We start from the raw sequence: 21,116 nt of genomic DNA, 5'->3' as shown, positions 1-21,116 counted from the left end.
CCCAGGAATATTTAGCTTAACCAAGGCTTGGGAGGATCATTAGAAATTTCCTGAAAGACCAAGCAAAAGTATGCAATTAGGCAACACTTAACAGGAACAACTGCAGATAAGCTGCTCCGAGCAGAGAAAACCAAAACACGGTCTGGATGACTGTGACCTCCTCAAAATAAGAAGCTCATTAGAGGAAGGACTGCAAAATGCCTACAACTGGGGGGGGGAGGGGGGAAAGGAGGGAAGGAAGGGATATAGTATAAAGCAACTAAGATCTTTGATTTGTTGTCTGTAACTACCATGCATAAAAGATAACAGCACTTATAGAGACTATTTTTGGCTTGATTTCATCCATAAAACAGAAAAGCCTGGTTCAGCCTCATTGCACTGGAACTGCAGGCTGTCGGGAATGCACAAGATTCCAGCTGCTTGTGTAGACAAAAGGTCACCGAAACCAGCTAATTGCCAACCTTTACAGGCTACTCTCACTGCACATTAGTCCAGTGCTACACAGTGTTTTCTAAACAGTCAGACTGATTAGCATATATGAACTCTAGCACATACAGAAATCACCCCACTATTCAGTTCTATACAGGTTACATTAGGGTACAGAAACCTTCAAAAAAATCCTTGCAGTTAGCTGTAAATTCATTGGAAACAAAATTATTATAAGGTATGTATTTTAAAATGTGTATCCGAATTACTGTTCTTGGTGACTGAAGAAACAGAGAAATTCAATTTGTGGGGTTTTTAGCAGTACCCAAATCTTTGCTCGCAATGACTGGCCATTAATTATATAAATTATACACGTACGTGGATGGGAACAGCACCTGCTTGCACACCTACTGTGATTCAGACTTGAAGAGCCATGAGACTTGAGAACTCCCCAGACAAATTCATGGCCAACTAGGATCAAAATTCTGGCCTTCCTGGGCTACCTCAGAGTAATTGTAGAGGTGAATTGCTGGAATTGTCACTTCCCTGATAAATGTGAGGCAAGTCTCTAATTAAGGCAGTACACTTAAAGAAACAGGAATGTTTGAAATTAGGAGGTAGAATCCCTGACTGCATTCAAATCAATTGTAAGTTTACCGTTGTTTTCAAGAGGAGAGAGAATTACAGCCCCAAATCCAATTATTTAGAAGTTTACAATATTCCCCCAAAAAGCATTAGAAACATCTAGATGCAACAATCAAGTAGCTTTGTGATTCATGTTTATTGAATGTAATCATACAAACTCCTGCCTTGCCTGACAGTCAAACTCAGAATTTGCAGTTCTGAGACATAAAAAAGGAAACCAGAAATATTCAGAAACACATATAGGACCTGGGAAGAAAGGTTTGGGGTAAGGATGGAGAGAATATTCAGTGGGCATGGTTATGCCAGGGAAACACTGACATGAAGAGCAGGAAGTGGAACACAGGGAGAGAGAAAACCCATCAAGAGTTATTTCATCCCCTTCAGAGAAAATTAGCTTAATGATTCAGTCACTCTTTTTCTGGATTTCAGTTGAATAATAATGGAAGTTATCTTTCAGGCTTTTCCCAAGGCTAGCATGATACCTCTTCCTAGGACAAAAACACCCACTGGCCATAACATGTCAGTCTTACTTTGTGTTTTTCAATTTGACAGCTTTGAAACCAATTTAACAGAATTGTTATCAGAGAAAAGATATCAGGCCATCCAGATCATCCATGTGTACTCTTCCAATCCTATATAAAATCAATGAAGGATCTTGTTTTTCCTGGTTGGGCAGTAGGTTAATGTCTCCATCTCAGAAGCCAACTAAAGAGAGACTAAATAAAACTTAGCATATGGATGAATGTGCAGAATAGCAAATCACACTGTTCCTTTACAAAATGTCCAGTTTCTCTGACTATACAAGCACCATTAACCTAGGATTGTTTTTAAAATTGAACATGAAAAGGCACAGTAAAACTACAGTTTGTTCCCACTGATACTGCTGGCTTCAGTATGCAAACCAGAGAATGCAACTCCTGTAAGTACACTTATACGATCTTAAACATAATATGAAACAGCACAATATGTGTTACAAAGCTCTATTTTCCCTTCTTTAAAAAAATAACAAAAAAAAAAAAAAAAGAGAGACAGGGATGGAAAGGAAGACAGAGTAAGGAAAGGAGAAAAAGAGTGAGGAAAAGAGGAAGGGAAAAAAAGGGAGAGATAACAGAAATGGAAATACAATGATGCCAGGAATGCTGAACGCTTTGGAAGATCTTCAGAGAAGATGAGGAAAGTTAAGTACACAGAATGGAAAGGAAAATACACAATTTTCCTCCATGGGAAGTTAGGGGGAAATATGTAAGCAGAGGGCTAGAATAAAGCCCATACCCTCTCACCTGGTGGATTAAACAAGCCTCGTGTACACTCTGCTGGGCTAGCTCATGCCTTGTAAGCAGGCATGGCTGTGAAAGCTGTGTCACTGTTAACCAGGACGTGACTCTACGAGAGTTTCTCTAACATGTTACTGCAATAAATGCAACTCCCAACAATTAAATCCTGAACTATGGAGTGATTCCAGTTTTTTCCTCATGGACTCAAAAGTCTGCTTAGCATATATGCTAAACAACCAGTCAGCCCCTGCACATAATATTTTCTGGATATAATCTCACGTTCCTTCAAGCTTTTGTGGCTGTAACCTCTTTCCAAGTTCTTCTTTTTCTCTGCCTTCATATGCTTCTTTTTCCTTTTCTACTCCTTGCATTGGTTTTCTCCTTAGTCTGTCTTTAACTCTTTAGTGTTTCTCCACTTTGTTGAGCTTATTAACGTGCATGTTAGTGTTTTAACTCTCTATTTGGGATTAAATTTAAAACTAAATTAAAAAATACGACCATTCAAAAAGAAAATGGAATGTGAAATGTGGATTTTTTTTTCTCCCATGATTCTTTCCTCTGTTTTCCTTTTTTCACCCATTGTCTGTCATTTTGCCTGTCTGATTCAGCTGCTCTTTGAACACATTTGTACATATTCTTTTTTATACCATCCATTGCAGTAGAATGCTGATTTTTATTTAACTCAAAGAATAAATTATATTAAAAAATTATCTGAAATTAATCTGCAAAATCTCAAATTAACCATCAAAAAACCCCCCAGAAATCGTCATATTACTTAAAACTAAAAAAGTTCAATAAAAAAAATCTATTTTTCAAGTCAAAGATTAAATTAGTGCTGGTAACATAAATTTTTACCATCCTTCTGAGACTGAATTCTCCTTATATCATCAGTGACAAATAATCTCACCTGGTGCTAAAAAGAAACTGAAGGAAAAACGGCACTAATTTTTATCCTCTGTGACTACAGAAGATGGTGTGTTTTAAAAGATCTCTCTAGGTGGCTGCAGTGGCAGCTTGTGTAAAGGGTCCAGGAAGACAGGCAGCAGGCAAGCACTGCCGAGGTCCATCCCACATGAGATTGCAGAGGCAGACAGCAGGCAGGGACCCACAACTGCTGGTTCCTTTCAGCCCCCACCCACTCCTTACACAGCTGTTCCCCACGAATCCCCATGCTGCAGTGGACCTAAACTCCCCAGAGCACGTGCTTCTTACTGTAGGGTGAAGGCAATTAATTAAACCCCATGTTCTGTCCTCATTCTGCTGCTGTACAAATCCCTAAACTTGAGGCTGGTGGGTAACACTCTTCCAGCTGAAATAAAGGATTAGTTTTTTTGTATCCAGCTTCTGAAAAATAACCCCCATGCAAACACTTTGGAAGCACAAAAGTATGGCTTTATTTCAAAATAGTTTCTTCAGAAAAGAAGGTAAAATTACATTCAAGAGACTAGGGATATATGTGCAAGATTTTCATACAGCCTAAGAACGGTATTTCTGGACTACTCTTCAAGAAGCTACCTTTCTGACTAGCATTTTTCTAGATGTATGATTCAAGCGAATTAAAACAAAAAAATAAACAAACAAACAAAAAACCAACCAAACAAACCTATATTCTGTCTGTTCTGTCTGTAGGACTGGCTGAAAGGGCATCGGGAGAGGCAAACACAATGTAGTTAGATATCACTGGTAGTTGTCAAGGTAACTACAGAATTATGATTCCAGACTAAAAAACAGTTTCATATATCTTCTAAGATAGCAGTCTTCAGCCAGCCAACTGAGGTCATCTTAACTGGAGAAAGAACCTGACTAAGATTCTCAGGAGAATATCTCAGTATATCAACCTTGTTTTATCCCAAATAAGCATATTTTTTGTCATCTCTCTCTATTATCTATAGCCAAGGATTTCAAAGAATAAGGCCTTTGTGGCACTAGAGATGTGCTTTGCCTTCGATTTTCAGAAACCAAGTCTTGAAGAAAATCCCATTTGAAGACTTCACTTAGCTTGAGACAGAACAATTAATTTTGTGTCATCTCAAAGCAAAAAAAAACCCAAAACCAAACAGATTAATGGAAAGTAGGCTTAGACTCACACGAAAGAAGTGTTTTCCATGAGACACTTTCATTTTGTGGCAATTTTTAAACAAAATCTTGTTTTAAACAAAACCTTTGCAAAATTCTCTTAGAAAAAACTCCAAATCACTTATAGTGCGCATTTGCAAATCAACATAAAGCACTGATAAGCAGCAGCTTATTAATTCAAGAAGATTTTAAGGTCTAGATTCTAAAACAAAGATTGTCTTTGATGGTACAGTAGTCTGGGACATAAGAAACAAAGAACAAGTTTGGATAAAAAGCCTTTGATCTGGATTGGCCTGAACGCAAACTAACACTTTTTGAGTTAATCCCTTCTACAGGGATTCTATACTTCCTCTGTTTGATTTTGCAGATCTGAGTGTAAAAATGTTTCTCTCTTTTTCCAATAAACACTCCCATTAAAACAGACATATCTCTTCAAAAAATTCTGTCTTCACCAAAAATTGTTCCAATTAGGGCAATGGGATTTTTTCATGGACTAACTTCCAAGTATAAAGTATAAGCTAAGAGAAAGCCTGCAATATTTTAGGTTTATTTCAATTCAGGGAAATGAACTTTTCACAAACCTCCAGTTCAGAAGCCCCTAACTATCATGACAAAGTTTTGAAAAGGAGAAACTGCTTTTCTCCCTATATTATTTTTCCTTTTCTCCCCTCCAATACATACATATCTACTTTTTTCCCTCTGACATAAAATCAGATTTCTAAAGAGAAACAAGTACAGACACTGCATCATTTAAATAAGATCCATGTTCCAGGAAGTTTAGTTGCTGTAAATTATTTTTTTAAAAAGCACAAGTGTGTGAGCATAAGTGAGATTGGACTAAAATGGGAGGAAACACAGAACAACAGCAAATCTTGCCCAGAGCCACGGAGATCTCTCTCTCACTGCAGGCCCACATATTTTTCATGCTTGGGAGGTAAAACACTGGCAAGGATTATTTTTCAACTAGGTCAAAGTAAATGTTGGAAAGATGATTTGATTTATTTTGTCTCCTCAAGTCACATCAGTTGTGAAGAGCTACTCCTGCCAAGCAGCCTGAAGTCAACAGTAATCTTGGTAAGAGGAGTCAGCGGCAGACATAATGTTAAGACTAAGTAAGGAATAAAACATCGCTGACCATTATCTTGGGGAAATTGATTAGGTGCTGGTAACAGTTCACATCAGCTTGTCCAGAAACAGTGCCTCACTATAAGAAGAGAAATCCAAATTCAGACATGATTATTAGGCAAATAATGGTTCTCATGTTAGATATTTTTTGTAATTGAAGAGTCTATTAGTCTCCTTAGGAATATTTCTTTCTCTTCTTACAAGCAAGATTTTCTAGCACCAAGTACCAGAAAAGACTATTAAAAATGCTAGTATTACACATTTCCTGCAAGTCTTTAAATAGGCTGAGAAGGGTTTTGAAGTGCACATGAGCATGCTAATTTCCATTCAGATGGTGAACATGTGGCAGAGATGTCAAGCATCATGTAATCTTGAACATATTTCATTTGAAACTTAAATTTTAAAATTTAAGTTTGAAAATAAAATATATTAGTTTATGCCTGTAAAAAGGGAAGAAAAAAAAACAACCCCCCCCAAAAACCAATAAACCCACAAAAAAAAAAAACAAAAAAAAAAACAAGAAGGGAAGCTGCTTCAGAGTCATAGGCAATATTTCCTGGCCTTTCCACACAGATTTTTACTCCCAGCATCAGTGTACCTACATTCCTTCCTTCTGTTTCCACAGAAAGGGTTTTTTTACTTGCACAAATGGGTTTTTTAACACTGCTACAAAGTTCTTTTTAAATACTTGCTTCCTAAGATTGCATTACCGTCAAATTATTGCTATTCTTACCACTATATATTCTTACCTAAAGGTCTAATATCGGCACTGTATGAACCCTGATACAATTTCTTGAAAACCCTGAAGTCCGGGAATTTGTGTATGTTACAGTACTTGTAGTCAGGACTGGACACGAAGCCGACACGGTTTCATGAGGATTTGGCTGGCAAAATTCCCTAGACTCACAGAGTTGCATGGTGGATGAGGATGGAAGGCAGGTCTGGAGACTGCCCAGTCCCCATTTCTGCTCATACTAAGCCACCTGGAGGTGGTTGTCCAGTGCTGTGTCCAGATGGCTTTCAAATATCTCCCAGAATGGAGAATCTACAAACCCTCTGGGCAACCTGTGCCAATATCCAAAAGTCCATATGCTAAAAAAGAGAAAGAGTTTTCCTATTTTTAAATGGCATTTCTTGCATTTCAGGTTGTGCCCATTGCCTCTGGTCCCGTCACTGGGCACAACTGGGAAGAACCTGGCTTATAACTCATTTTAGAACTGGGACATCTATTCAGAGCTTTAATTCTTTGCCATTGAAAAATAGCCCTTGAAATACAAATTAAGCATGAACACATTGGCGTTGGTCCTTCAGAGGCACAGACTCCTCTCTGGCTCTGCTCCCTCTGGAGCCTTGCCGTACTGCTGCACGGATGGAGCTGACAAGGAAAGACCAGCACAGCCTGAACACTCTGGCTGACCAGTGTCTGTTGTTTCACGTGCAGCTCACACAGCCCATAAGAGCTTCAAATATAGGCTCTGTTTTTCCCATGTTTACTTCAGGCCATAAGTTCTCCATGCTCCTGGCAGCTGGATCCCCAGCGCAGAAGCCACTGGCATTTCCATAGAAAATATTCTACTTGTTATAAGCAAATTAACTTCTAAAACCCTACGTGTAACTCACAGAAGCCAGGACTATATAAAGTAGGTCTTGGAAGAGAAATACTAAAGCATTCCAGAGAGAAAAAAAAATTGCTTATTTCTTGGCTTTGTCTTTCAGTATTTGCTGGCAATTTTCTTGAGAACAGACAAGACCTGGAAATAGCTCACGCAACCTGCCTGCAAATACTGCTTGAGACGGAAAAAATAATGGCCTATTAAGGGAGATATCAAACCCAGGAGCTCTTTTTTTCAGTCACAGCTCGACATCATGGCTCTACAGGTACATACAAGAGGATCAAAATCCTGTAAAGGTGTGAAATGGAAGCTTTTTCCAGCCCTGAAGAAGCAATTTCATTTCGAAACTCCCTTTCTCCAAATTGCCTTCAGTAGGGCAGCACAATCAGCAAAATCCTAACCTCGGAGCTTCAGTCCCATTAGTCACACAAGGCTTTGGTGATTTACAGTCAGAAAATCATTTCAAGACATCTGACGGGACTTTGTTATTCTGCCTGCAGCTACACCTGTACGCTCCTTAGTCTCTAAGTTTCAATTAGAGATAATTTAAATATGAGAAAATCATGATTCCTGGTGGCAGAGCCTGTTAATAAAATGTATTTCACATTTCCAATGGAAATGGGAATTCAGGAAACCAGCAGGCAGAGCTTGTGCCTGCATTATGAATATATTTTATATTTGAAAGACTTTATCTCCACCTCACTATCCAGATCTGCAACTCATCGTCAGCTGTGTGAACCACATTCGTATTCCTCTTAACTTCTGATTTGCCACACTGCTAACATGACAATTCAATTTCTAAGGTGTTTTAAGAAGCTCAGAAAAATAGAGGGTTCTCTGTTGTTTTATACGTCTGTAAGAACTGTGGGGGAAAATTTTGTATTGTGTTGTACTGCAAGTCAAAAAGAGAACAAAAAAAAAAACCATAAGCAAGGAGACAATGAATTTAATCATGTTTTTGCCTCAAAATATTATGTAAAACAAACAGAAAAGCAGGACAAGTGATTCAGAAACTTTTCACCTAAATTATTTTATCAAAGGGCTCTGGAGATACCTTTCTGCAGATTAAGATCTTCCCTACTTAATATGGAGCAAAAAGTCACTAGCTTTACTGGATATGGGACATAAGTGCTATGAGCAAGAGAATTTGTATTAACTCCTGCATTACTTTCTTGGACTCTAGAAAAGGGTCTTCTACTCCTTGTGCATGTGGAGAATCCAGTCACAAACTGAGATTAAGTTTATTAAGTAATATTTTCATATGGCTTGAATATACTTGATATAACCTTAGATGAGGCTTTGCAAGGGAAGGAAAAAAAAAGATGAGGCTTTGCAAGGGAAGGAAGAAAATCTTAATGTTTAGGCAAGGCTCTTACACCTGTCATCAAGTGACAAAGCAGAAAAACTCTGCAGTTCCACACTGGATCCTGCAAAGTGGCATACTGTCAGATTGAGGCTTCTTTACTCCTCATTCATATCACCACCCTGTCTTTCAGGATGTCTTCATGAGCCTGGCATTCAGCTGTACTCTTTCTGAGGACAGTCCTTGACCTGCCACGGCTAAGTACTGGAGATAATGCACCGGCATAAAAAAGGAAACCATGTAGATGGAAACTCTGCTGTTATTGCTAGGAAACTCTTTAAACCAATCCTACTGGTCTTTCAGCATCAGCAGTGGTAGACAAAGGATATTCCAATAGCAGGCTGTGGTAGAAAGGACAAAGTAGCCACATTATGTCTAGCCACAATCCCAGGATGTTAGACTTTTACAGTTCAAAACTACACCATGAAAAGCAAATCTGACACAAGCAAGCATAAACCCACGCATGCTTATGCACACTTATAGACGATATGTCTCAGCTACAAATATTTTATACTATTTTTGACTCATTGGATGACCATTTCCATAATGATGTCTTTGACATGCCATGTCAAAGAAGAAGTCCTGGGTGACACTTTTGCACATATTAACAAGGCATCGGTCTTTGCTGAACTGGCTTACACAGCCTGGCTCACATGCTGGGAATACCACCAACAAATCTAAAAGTTTGGGAATTTGGAAACTTTCAGCAGTTGACTTCCTGTAGCCTGCAGGGAAAGCTAGTCTGGTACAGAGTGGAAAAAGGGAGACTGTTCTGTTAAAACTGGTGCCTGACATACAGCAAGCATTAGTGGAGAAACCACCTATCAGCTATTCTGTAATTACACTTGGTACATAGTGGCTAGATTAGTCCTTCTGTCAGATAAATTCTTCGATCTCAGATCTCTAAAACCAAGGAGAATCTCCTTGCTTATTAGCAGATTATACTACAAAAGGGAGCAAGAGACCTTGTCATCTGCTTATTCCCTGGCTGAGCCACATGTAGCACAAATATCCAAGAGAAAGCTCTGCGAGAAAGCCAGGTTTGTTAAATGCATGCGAATTGCTTTTAAGGCAATTTATCCCACTGCTTGGCCCATGCTGTCTTGATGTGGGTCAGACTGTAAATGACACAATTTGGTTGCCACCATGCTAACCTCTGCATTCCTCTGACTCTGAGGGAGAAAGTCTTCTTCCTTTCTCACCTGACTTCAAATGGAAGTCTCATGAATGCCATAGATTTAGTCCGTAGTTTTATAATTGTGGTTTTATTTGAATTGCCACAAAAATGTTGGGTGAGATTAAACTCAGGCTTCTCCTTTTGAAGAGGTCTATGCTTAATATGACTTTTACACCCTCTTTTCTCACTAACTTAATTTTTTTCTCCTTTGAGTCTAGTTGCAAGCTCCTACACTGCAGTTGTGAGAGCCTTCCATTGGTACTGTGCTAAATGATATTTATGCATAAAGTTTTTCTAATTGCTGATTCCATTGGCATTCATAAAACTATGCTGGAATGAATGAAGCTCTCATTCATGTTTATATATTAGTTTCCAACATTTGTATGTTTGTAATCATCAGGTTACAACCAGCTTTCATTTGCAGAGACATAAAATGAGGCTGAGTCAGGAGATATGCTCTATTATGTAAATGGAAAGATTCTTTTCTAGTATCGAGAGTTGAGTTTGTCCCAGAAACCTCCCATTTCTGCAACTCAATGAAGTTTGTTCACGACAGGTAACTGTGGTTATGGCTACATTTATAAGTGGTTTGGATCAATAGAAGCCCATCTCGAGAGCTTATTTTGTGCTCAGGTCCTGACAAAGGCACTGCTACAGGTTGATGGAATGCTTAGTTCAGCTGAGCTCTGTTTGCCCCCATGCACCAATGCTCTGTTACTGCTGCAGCTCACCTCCCAGGCTACTTCTGTCCAAAGGGAATCCAGGTCAGGACCTGCAGTGCCCTTCCTGATGTGAACCTGTGCTCAGCAAGCGGGCAACAGCTGAGGGTTGCCAGAAAAGCACTCTCCTGATCTAACTAACGAACACACTAACAAAGACACACCCTATGTGCAAATTACAGAGACTTACCCAATTAGAATATCTCTGTGGCAATCCTTAGCCATCAACGATTTTCCCAGCCATATAATTGCTAGTATTAACAACACAAGTTCCCAATTTAACAAATGGAAGCAACATAAATGCCAACCTCATCCTGGCTTCTTCCAGCTTTATGATTCACAGTGTAGTAAGCTGTTGCCCTTGGTCTTTTGGAAATAGTGCCCATGTGAGAATTTTAATGACAATGCAGTACTACTTCTGGTCTGTTCTGGATATCCGAGGGCTTTGATTTCTTTATCATGGAGGAGAATCTGATGGTCAAGCAAACTGGGTCTATTATGCCCCAGGGACCTGTAGCTTATTCACCTCCACTCGATGGCCGGTGTACTTCCTCACTCTTTATGCTTAGCAATAGATTACCTGGCACAGAGACCCAAAATCAAGGAGAACACCTAAACAGTCTGGAATCGGCAGGGAGAGGAACCAAGGAGGTTTCTGGTGTAGCAGCATGGGAGAGGATGGATGGTAGGAAGAGGTGATATAACATATTGCTTAGATCTTCTGTGTCCTTTAGCATCACTGCCTTGTAGGTGAATGGCCACAACTGCTTTCCTCTCCAGTAAGCTACCATATTTTGGCACTGGGTCTGATTTCAATGCCTCCAGCATGGGAAACCAGACTTCCTGCCTGCCTGTATTCAGAAACTTTGTTAGTCCTTTTCTCAGGTCTTGCCATGCTTCTACCAAAAAAAAAAAAAATCACCAGTATGCATGGCCTTTTTATTACTATCCTTTATCCTTCTCTGAAACTGTCAGCAAATTATTCCTCATACGTTGCTTCATAGGAATTACTTATGCACATGCTTTGAATCCACTTGTCCCTGAAGTAAGTGTAGATTACGTTAAGTAAAACTACTTACCCGTAGATATCAGACAGAGCCCCAGACAGACAGTGGGCCAAGACATAGAAGGATGATAGTGGCTTAAAAACACTATAATTACTTGCATTCAATAAGCATGGCATTTTCCCAGAGCTGTCTCTGTGGATGTTTGTGCTATGTATGGCTCAGCAAGGCAACAAGGAGAGGACAAGGTCTCTTGCTCCCTTCTGCTGTCTAACCTGCTTAAAAGCAAGAAGATTTTCATTGTTCTCAGAGATCTGAGATCTGAATAACAAACTATCCACTCCCATTTTTTGTCCATAATAAAAAGACAGCTATATTGTCCCAATTCTTGATCATGCTGTCTGCCCCACAATACTGTTTTGAGTAGTTTTCCTTCAAGAATCTGATATTCCAGATGGGAACAGTTTCTGTAAAGCAGTGTTTTCACAAGGGCCATGAAAAAAGCTCAAAAAAAAGCATGGGAAAGGGGTCAAGATAACTGATAATGTTGTTATGCAGTGACTAAACAGATCTTGACCTGTAGCTTCTGAAAAGGTGATATGTTTGCACTGCCCAGTCTTGGTCACGGTATCTGCACACACTTCCTATTACTAAGTAAAGTGCAAATTCATTGATAAACAGTAAAAGAGGAGTGGCACTCAGTCTCGCACAAGTCTTTTGTACAGTATATTGCACTTCTAAATATACAATCAGCGACAAATTCTGAAAAGAGAGTACTCTTCCAGGGATTTTTTAAGCCAAACCTACCAGGACCTGAGATTACTAAAGCATCAGTGATAATAATTACAATGAGGAACTTCAGTTGACTTCAGATACACTTTCAGCTTCCTCAGACTGCTATCTGTAACTTAACAGTTTATAATTGAGGGCTATAGCTCACTTTAGTCAGAAAAATCAAGAAAGATTAGGGCACTAGAAAAGCCTGTGATCACACAGATGTGAGAAAATAAGATAGACTCTGGTTTATTCGGCTTTATGCAAGTCACGTGATGTAATTAATTTCAACTGCTTTTGGTCTCTGTACAGAAACTTCCAGTAAAAGATTTTAATGATGTAATAATTACCTTTTTCCTTTCATGATCCTTCTAACTATGCCTTAATTTATGATGCCTTTAACTAGCATACATGCATCCTGGGGCTATGATGGATGCACACTTATTTAAGCCAAAAGATAAATCTTAATGAAAGGGATTTTTAACACAATAATTAACATGTTTTTTGATCATCATAACAGTAATTATTAGAGACACAAAAATAAAATCAGATCTCAGAAGAAGCCATGAAGATCCTAAATAGGGTGGACTAGCAACACTGCCCTATTATTTTGCCAAGAAATGATACATCAAAGTGGAAGGAGTGAATCATCATACGCTACTGGGAACTACACCCAGAGAAACCATGAGACAAAAATATGAGATGCACTAACCTCCACCGTAAATTGCAAATTATAATCGCACAGCAGATAGTGTGCAACATGCTTTTTCTCATAGTTACCAACCTATGCTCTCCTTATGCCTCCACAAACATGATAGCTCATCAGATAAAGAAAACAACGGAAGAACCACAGAAGCGTAGGCATTTTGGCTTGATATGAAAGGTCCATTTATTTTAAGAAAATGTTTTTACTCTGAAGGATTATAAGCTCTCAACATGTGTCAAATAACCCAGTCGAGCAGCCTTGTTCTTTACAAACCTATTACCTCCTAAACCCCCACTTTTTAGTGGGATTATATACACCTGATGGGAGGCCAAACCAACAATGAAAGGAGCATACACGCTCTTACCTGCTGTCATTCTCCCCTTAGCAAATATTACTAGCACTCAGAATTTTGTTCAGCTATGAAATCATTTTGCCCATATACACACGCAGGCAGACTGTAACTTGCAGGCAGCCCTTTTGCAATGACAAACAGTAAAGAAGTCAAACAAAGCTGAAAACGCTTTTTAAAGAATATCCTGTTGATTTTACCCCTGAGTCAGATTTACTTTAGGAATTAGATTCATAGAATCACAGAATGGGCTGGGTACAAAGGGACTTTAAAAACCATCTGCTGTCGTGGGCAGGGACACCTACCACTACATCAGGTTGGCCAGAGCTGCACCCAGCCTGGCACTGAACACTTCCAGGGATAGGGCATCCACAACTTCTCTGGGCAACCTGTTCCAGTGCCCCAAATAAAAAAAGTTTAACAGTACACATGGAGACCTCATTTAAAAGGAGATAGCAAAAAGAGAGGAATAAAGAGCTCCTTAAAGAAAAGGATATACTATGGTACCTTTTCCAGTCAAAGTTTCTTCTTTTATTTTCCTCACCGCTTTTTGGCCCTCACTTTCACTGTTTCCAGCTGTGAAAATACAGAAAATAGAAAATTAGCAATGCAATCAACTTAAAAGTGTGAATATAAGCATGCCACTGTGAAGTGCTAACCGCAGGGTAAAACCAGCACGAAGTTTTAGGTGAAAAGGCGTGCTTCGTAACTCAGGCAGCAGAGGTTTTCGAAGAGGGCTATACAAATGCATTGCTGTTCATACGAATTCTGCCTGTTTATCTCATTTATTCATATAAAATAGGACCATCTGCTGGCTGGATCAGCAGATTTGAGATGTAAGTCTCTGAGCCAAGTGAATTGTATCCCATTCAGATTCTACAAAAGCTTCAAGTGTCCTGTCCTCTCTGTCACAGTGTCACAGAATAAGATGAAATTGAAAGGGCCCTCAGGAGGTCATCTGGTTCAACCTCTTGTTCACATTAGCATGTACATGCTTGTATTTACTCTAAGATGTTAGAAAATACTATACGGTGCTATTAAACTGATTCATGTCATCTCACAGAGAATGTGTTAAAAAAGTGGGAGTAAGCCCTTTGAGACAGAGTATGTGTCATCCATTGCCTGCACTAGCTGAAGGCTCAGAGCACTGAATGGAGATTTTAGGGAACTCCCAACCACTTTGAGGAGCTAATGGACCCTTTTGAGGATGGAGTTTTAGCTGTGCTTCTGCAGTAAAAGACAAGGATTTCAAACACATCTCTTTTTTCATGATATACAGGAAAACCCAGCATTTACATAAATTTAGGCAAAATAAATACATTTAGCATTCCAGATACTGGAGAGAAAATAATTCTCACATAAAATCTAGAGTCATACAGTTTACAACTGTTCTCTATAAGTTCCATTAACTATGGGGTTATATTATTCAGACTGACCAAGAAAGAAAGAAAGGAAAAAAACCAACAAAGCAGATACTTCCAGTATTTTCTTCTTGCTGATTTTTTACCTTTAAAACCATCCAGCCTTGTACAAAAGAAAAAAAATCAGTTTGATGTTAATTTCCAGATATAGATGCAGCATCAACAGACAAACCCTCCAGTGAAACTGCCATTTCTGGGGAAATCTGTGCACAAGCTTTATGGGCAAGAGATCTATTTTCCTCACTGTTCCACCTCAAGAAGGGTACTAGAGTAGGATTTCAGTGTTTTATTATGATGGATAGAGCCATACCAGAGATAAAAATACTTTTGTACCAATTCTGTGAAGGTTTTATTTCATTCCTCTTTCATTTGGCACCCCTCAAGCAGAGATCAAGCTTATTAAAGCCTCCAGTGTCTTGATTTAACTCTCAGTGTGTTCACTTAATTTGTTCTTTTAAAAGAGCTTGTGTTCACAACAAATTTTAATTTGCTTTATTTTGCTGTTATATAAATGGTTATTCATTAAAGCTCAGCGTCTTCCAAATGAGCTCATTTTATTCATATTTGCATATTCTTCACCCTAGACCACTGGGGAAAAAAAATTATTTTGCTAAACAGTCACTTCAGATGTCTGTTTCCAGCCTGATACAACAGAAAACCAGATACTGAAGGCTGGAGTATCACAAAATTGAAATAGCCTCGGTGAAAACTGCCACTTTAATGGAGGCTTTTGAAATCCTTCTTTCAAATAAAATGCTGTAAGAACAAATAAAGACACTGTAAAAATGACCAAAATCCTTACAAAAAGTTCAAAGACACATATATCAGAAAGATACCATAAAACTGCTTCTGAGTTAGGTTAAGGAAAGCAGCACTCCTTTGCTGCAGATGGGTGGGAGAGGAAAGGAACACTGCACTGTCACACTGTTTCCCTTCTAGCATGTCCTTCTGGGATCCTCTATGCAAAGTGAGTGGTAGGCGTGAAAAAGATCAACCTCCTTTTAAGTGCTATATTAATTATTCAAAATTTAAAAAGAAAAAGTCACCAAGCTAAAACAAACAGTTTCAGGTTGGGAAAAGTCAAAACTAATTTGCGTCTTGGAGATGGAGTTGGGTCACTAAAGAGCACAACCTTCAAGTGCACTGAACAGGTGTACAGCACCCTAAACAAAGGAGGAGGATAGTTTACTATATAAGGATCAAATTCTCACCACTGTCAGCTAGACTAGATCCTCAGTAGAATATTTGTAGTGATTCTTTAAAAAACTTTGTGATATATAAAATAATCCTCTGTCTGAACTTTTTTCAGTGAGTCACCATAATATTCATACGGTCCACATACCAGAATTTATCCATTTTAAGCAGTAAAGCATCTGTAGCATAAGATCTGCCTACTCTGAATTCAAGTGGTTTGTAGGAAGGGGTAAGAAAGGGAAGACAGATCATGTTTTTTATGCAGTGAGGGAATCTTAACAAAAGCTTTGAGAAAAAGGCATTCATTGTTTTGGGAGGCTAGATCATCAAAGTACCCAAAACTGTAAAAACCTTTCTTTTCATGCTGATTTAAAGTGTCTGCTGGGAGCTCAAAATAGATATAGTTGTCTCAAGAACTGTTTATGTAAGCTGTTCAGAGCCCTATCTGATGTTTTTCTTGCCCTTAGCCCCCACAGAATAATGAAAAATTTAGGTGAGGCTGATTCAATAACAATGCTGACTACAAGCAATTCTGAAAATAAAACTAATAACATAAACATAAATTTATTTTAACTGGATGCATCTGTATAAAATCAGATGTTATTTCAGTGACTTACAAAATTCTAATTCTCAGTAAAATACTGAAACTTGTGCTTGGGAAAAAAAGGTAAATATATTTAAATACAGCTTTTAGTCAAAAAAATTTACTCTTCAACATTCACTTACACAAACACCACAAGTCAAAGCACATTGATATAAAGACACCAGTGAAGTACATAGAAAAATTCTGATGAGCAGCAATAGGCTCTGGATCTTATCCTAAATGTCAGCCTCTGTCATCTTAATCACTTAAGTAGATCCTAACTCTGAAAGTTATTTCAGGGATTTCAACAGAATTATCACAGAGATTGCTAAGTCTGAATAAGGCTGGAAAAAGCACAGCCCATAAAAAACCCAGCATGGGCTAAAAACACATTATAGCTAGTTAAGGGGTTCTGATAAATCTATATGTATTCTTTATATAATATTTTTAATTTTTTGAATGTGAATATTTCTCCAAAAGAATAATTGCTACTCACACCCTGAATTTATGTACAAAATTGATCCTGATTAAAAAAAGCAAGATTCTTTCCAAAGAAAGGTGTTTTGCAAAACTATGAATTTGAAATATTGACTTTCAAGGGAATGTACTGCAAGGCATTATAAAGAAATTTAAAATGGTTTATGATCAACGATAGAGCCTGTAAAGCTTACAGTTGCCTGGAGAGAATAAACCCGCAAATTTAAAAAGCCCTCACTTACCTAAGCTGTCAGGGGAAAAATTTCCTAACTTTCAGCAAGATAGCACAAACCAAAGACAAATAAAAACGTTTTGAGATGAACAACTAGAAGATGCAAACCAACCAGCATGCAGTGGTCCAGAGAAAGACCCGACCACTCCCCCTTGAAGCCTGAGAGCTGCCCTGTGCACCAAGGTACCCCTCAGCCTGCTAAACCCACTGCAGTGAACCCGGGGAGGGGAGGCAGGGGTGAGCCTCCCAGCTCTTCCACACACTTCAGCTGCTGGCAAGTGCGATCCCCTCATTCACCAGTGCCTGGGGAACTGGAGATAAACACCCATCCCCTGACTTATGTAGCCATAATTATGTATCAGTTAATCCCTGAAACAAAGCAAACAGGGTTTGCAGCATGGCCCATGGCCCTCCGGACTGCTGACTGAAGTAAACAAAATTTAGAAGTAGTGCCCATAAACTCTAATGTATATGTGCATTACCAGGAAAAGCTTGGTGGTACAGTAATAACTTCCGTATAAGTGTATACTGTCTGATTAAGGAGTTGCAATGGGTGATGGTTAGGTGTCTTTGTGCCACAGAATATAAAAAAGTTTCCAAATGAAAATTTGAATTAAGATGCCTCAGAGTAGCATAATCCTCATGATCGAAGGGGAGCTGATTTCACTGGAGCGTGAGCCCAAACACAGGGCTTGTGAGGGCACCCAATGCCTCAAGAGAAAAACAAAATCCTATCAGCTGGTGTTAGGACAATTACAATTTTATGAGTGTGCACAACAAATAGCACATGCCTAAGAGAGAGGAATGACTGCCCCCAAAAAACCTCTGAGGATGAGAAATTTGAACTCATTACAATATGAGCAGGTTTTAAAACGAATTTATAACATCTTCAATAAAAAGGAATGCAGATCTTGTGTCTCACCTGTAAAATGTTTAAGGCATGAATTTCAATAAAGCTAGGATGTGACCAGGTATTAAAAAAGAATTAAGAAAATGATACAAAGCTTCCTTATGTCTAGATACCACACATCTTTTGTCATCCAGTTCATCACACAGCAGTCACAATTAAATACATGCCTTTTTGATATGGAAGATGAAAATATTGTTGTAAGTGTTCCTTTGAGAAAAGAAGTAAAACTGAGCAAGGGAGAGAATGTCGGTTTGCAACAAGAAAAGAAATCCTCATTCTTGCCCTAGGTTTCTGCAACCCACCCGTTCCAACAAGACATTAAGAGTGACTCTGTTTATCAAACCAAAAGTACATCTAAACAAGTGCCCTGTTTCCAACAATAATCTATAGCAGGTGCTTAAGGAAGAGGTATAAGTGAGAGCATTAAGTCTAGGAGTGGTATTTTCCAATACATCCTCCCAGAAGCAAGAAGTTTCAGAGATTTCCTGACTCAAAGATTGCACAGTCTCTCAATGAACCAAACTGCACTTTCAATTCATTCAAGTGTTTGACTGCCAAAGGGTTCTGGGACAACAGGCTCTGTTATTTCATGACACACTTAATTACATTCAAAAGGTTGTACTTCAGTTGTTTGTTTGTTGTTGGGTTTTTTTTATTTTGTTGGATGTTCTCTACTTTGTGCACAATAAGACAAGGAATGACCACTTCTCATTTATTTTCTATACCATTCATCATTGTATGACATTACACCTCAGTCATCCGTTGGGAAGCAGAAGAACTTTTGTTCTGTGCCCCACCTTGTACAAAGCTATCACATACTTCTCACCATCACTCTTTAGGTTTTTTTTCCAGTTCAACCAGACTTCTTTTGAGTATGCACAACAGGATGAACCAATGGTTTCTACAGAAGAAGAGGGACGCTTCCTGTTCTGTTTTCATCTTCTTTCCTGCTAAGCAATACAATTTTATTTGCCTTTATGACTGTCATTAAATGTCGATGATGTTATGCAGAGAGCTTTCAACAGTAAATCACAATATTTATTTAACTTTTTGGGTGTTGTAGTTAATTTAGACCCTATTCTTATAAATACATAGGTGTGGCTGTTTTTCCTCATATGCAGTATTTGCATTTACTAACACTCTGTATTTATCTATCCCTTCATAACCTGGTAATTCAGTAGTTAAATCTTCACAGTAGTTAAGATTTCATAAGGCATCTCTGGACATCATCCAGTTCTACCCCTGCTACAACTGGTGGCTCAGCACCATGTCCACTCAGGTCTTGAGTATTTCCAGGGATGGAGACTCCACAACCTCTTTAAGCAGCCTGTGTCAGTGTTCGACCACCCTCAACATAAAAAATGTAAAAAGAAAGGAAAAAAGAAGTGGGTTTTTTCCCCTTTAAGTATTTATGCACACGGAAAATGTCCCCCTGAGCCTTCTCTCCTCTTCAGAGTAAAAATACAGCTCTCTCAGCATCTCCTTGTATGTCAGAAGCTCAAATCTCTTAATTATCAATAGTCAAATTCATTTGACTATCCTAAACACATTTACACAAAATGCATCATTTCACTGTTCACCCTGCATTCTGTATCTCTCTTTTATAAATTTGCTGAACATATGTCTATGGGGCCAGGAGTATCTTTGCTCCAGTCTAAAGCTGACAAATAACTCCTCAATATTGTTTTCTGTCTCCTACTCCATTACTAATCTACAAGAGATCTTTCTCTTATCTCAAGACAAGCCAGGCACTTGAAAATCTTTTGGCACAAACCTTACCAAAAGTTTTTCAAAGCCAAGATTAAATTCATTCACACAGTTGTTGAATACTTCAAAGCATTTAATAAATGCTTAGTGAATAAATTAAGCAAATGTCTAGAAAAAATGCACAAACTCTTCCAAAATTCATCAATACATATTTAATTCTTCATTTTTTTAAGTGCCTGACTTTTTTTTTCAATATAAAAAACATACTCACTGGACTATGCACAACATCCTTCCCAAAACTGCCCAACGCTCATATTTGCCCACCTTACACTTCTCCTATTTACAGGATGATTTAAGGTCCTATGCAGCAGATACTAGTCCCGAAATATTTTTATGCTTCTGAAGGATTTTGGTTTTAATCAGTGGCTTGTTTTAGACTGTTTTAACTTCTTTTCTGATGGATAGTACTGTATTTATACTGAGTTTGCAATAATATCCATACTATTCATAAGCACTCTATCTTTTTAGCTACTCATTTTACATGCTTCTTCCGCGACAGTGAAGAGATTGAAGACTTCAAGCCCATTTGGTTGCTCCTCATAAGGATGCCTTTCTATGCCTCTGATAAGTTTGTTTTCCTCTAAACCCTTTAAATTTTTATACTACCCACTTTGGAAGCCAAATAGTCTCCCTGTAATCCAGGTGGAAACCTGCTGAGCCACTTGGATCCTCACAAGTCTATGGGACCAGATGGGATCCACCCGAGGGTGATGAGGGAGCTGGCAGAAGAGCTTGCCAAGCCGCTCTCCATCATCTACCAACAGTCCTGGCTCATTGGGGAGGTCCCAGATGATTGGAAGTTGCAAATGTCATGCCAATCCACAAAAAGGGCTGGAAGGAGGACCCGGGAAACTACAGACCCGTCAGCCTGACCTCAGTGCCTGGCAAGGTTATGGAGCAGATCATCCTAAGTGCATCACACAACACCTACAGGATGGACAAGGGATCAGACCCAGCCAGCATGGGTTTAGGAAGGTCAGGTCCTGTCTGACCAACGTGATCTCCTTTTATGATCCGGTGATCCGCCTGGTGGATGAGGGGAAGGCTGTGGATGTGGTCTATCTGGACTTCAGCAAAGCCTTTGACACTGTCTCCCATAGCATTCTCCTGAAAAAGCTGGCAGCCCACGGCTTGGACAGGGGCACTCTCTGCTGGATTAAGAACTGGCTGGAGGGCCGGGCCCAGAGAGTGGTGGTGAACGGTGCTGCATCCAGTTGGCGGCTGGTCACTAATGATGTCCTCCAAGGATCAGTGTTGGGCCCAGTCCTGTTTAATTTGTTT

The 21,116-nt window shown here is 39.0% G+C and overlaps 1 protein-coding gene across 3 annotated transcripts in view; it reads right to left on the bottom strand.

Annotated features, from left to right (window-relative positions):
• Positions 1-21,116, bottom strand: part of DHRSX (dehydrogenase/reductase X-linked) — a 205,655-nt gene that overhangs the window by 100,067 nt on the left and 84,472 nt on the right. For all 3 annotated transcript variants that reach the window (XM_017816637.1, XM_017816635.1, XM_017816636.1), the window contains one exon: positions 13,759-13,827. In XM_017816637.1, the coding sequence (XP_017672126.1) occupies positions 13,759-13,827 (69 nt within the window). The remainder of the gene's footprint in view (positions 1-13,758; positions 13,828-21,116) is intronic.

This window comes from Lepidothrix coronata, unplaced genomic scaffold, assembly GCF_001604755.1.
Source record: "Lepidothrix coronata isolate B3197 unplaced genomic scaffold, Lepidothrix_coronata-1.0 Scaffold57, whole genome shotgun sequence".
In the NCBI taxonomy this organism is placed as follows: domain Eukaryota; kingdom Metazoa; phylum Chordata; class Aves; order Passeriformes; family Pipridae; genus Lepidothrix; species Lepidothrix coronata.
Note: the sequence above shows the minus strand (reverse complement) of the source record. Positions and strands in the feature narration are given on the sequence as shown.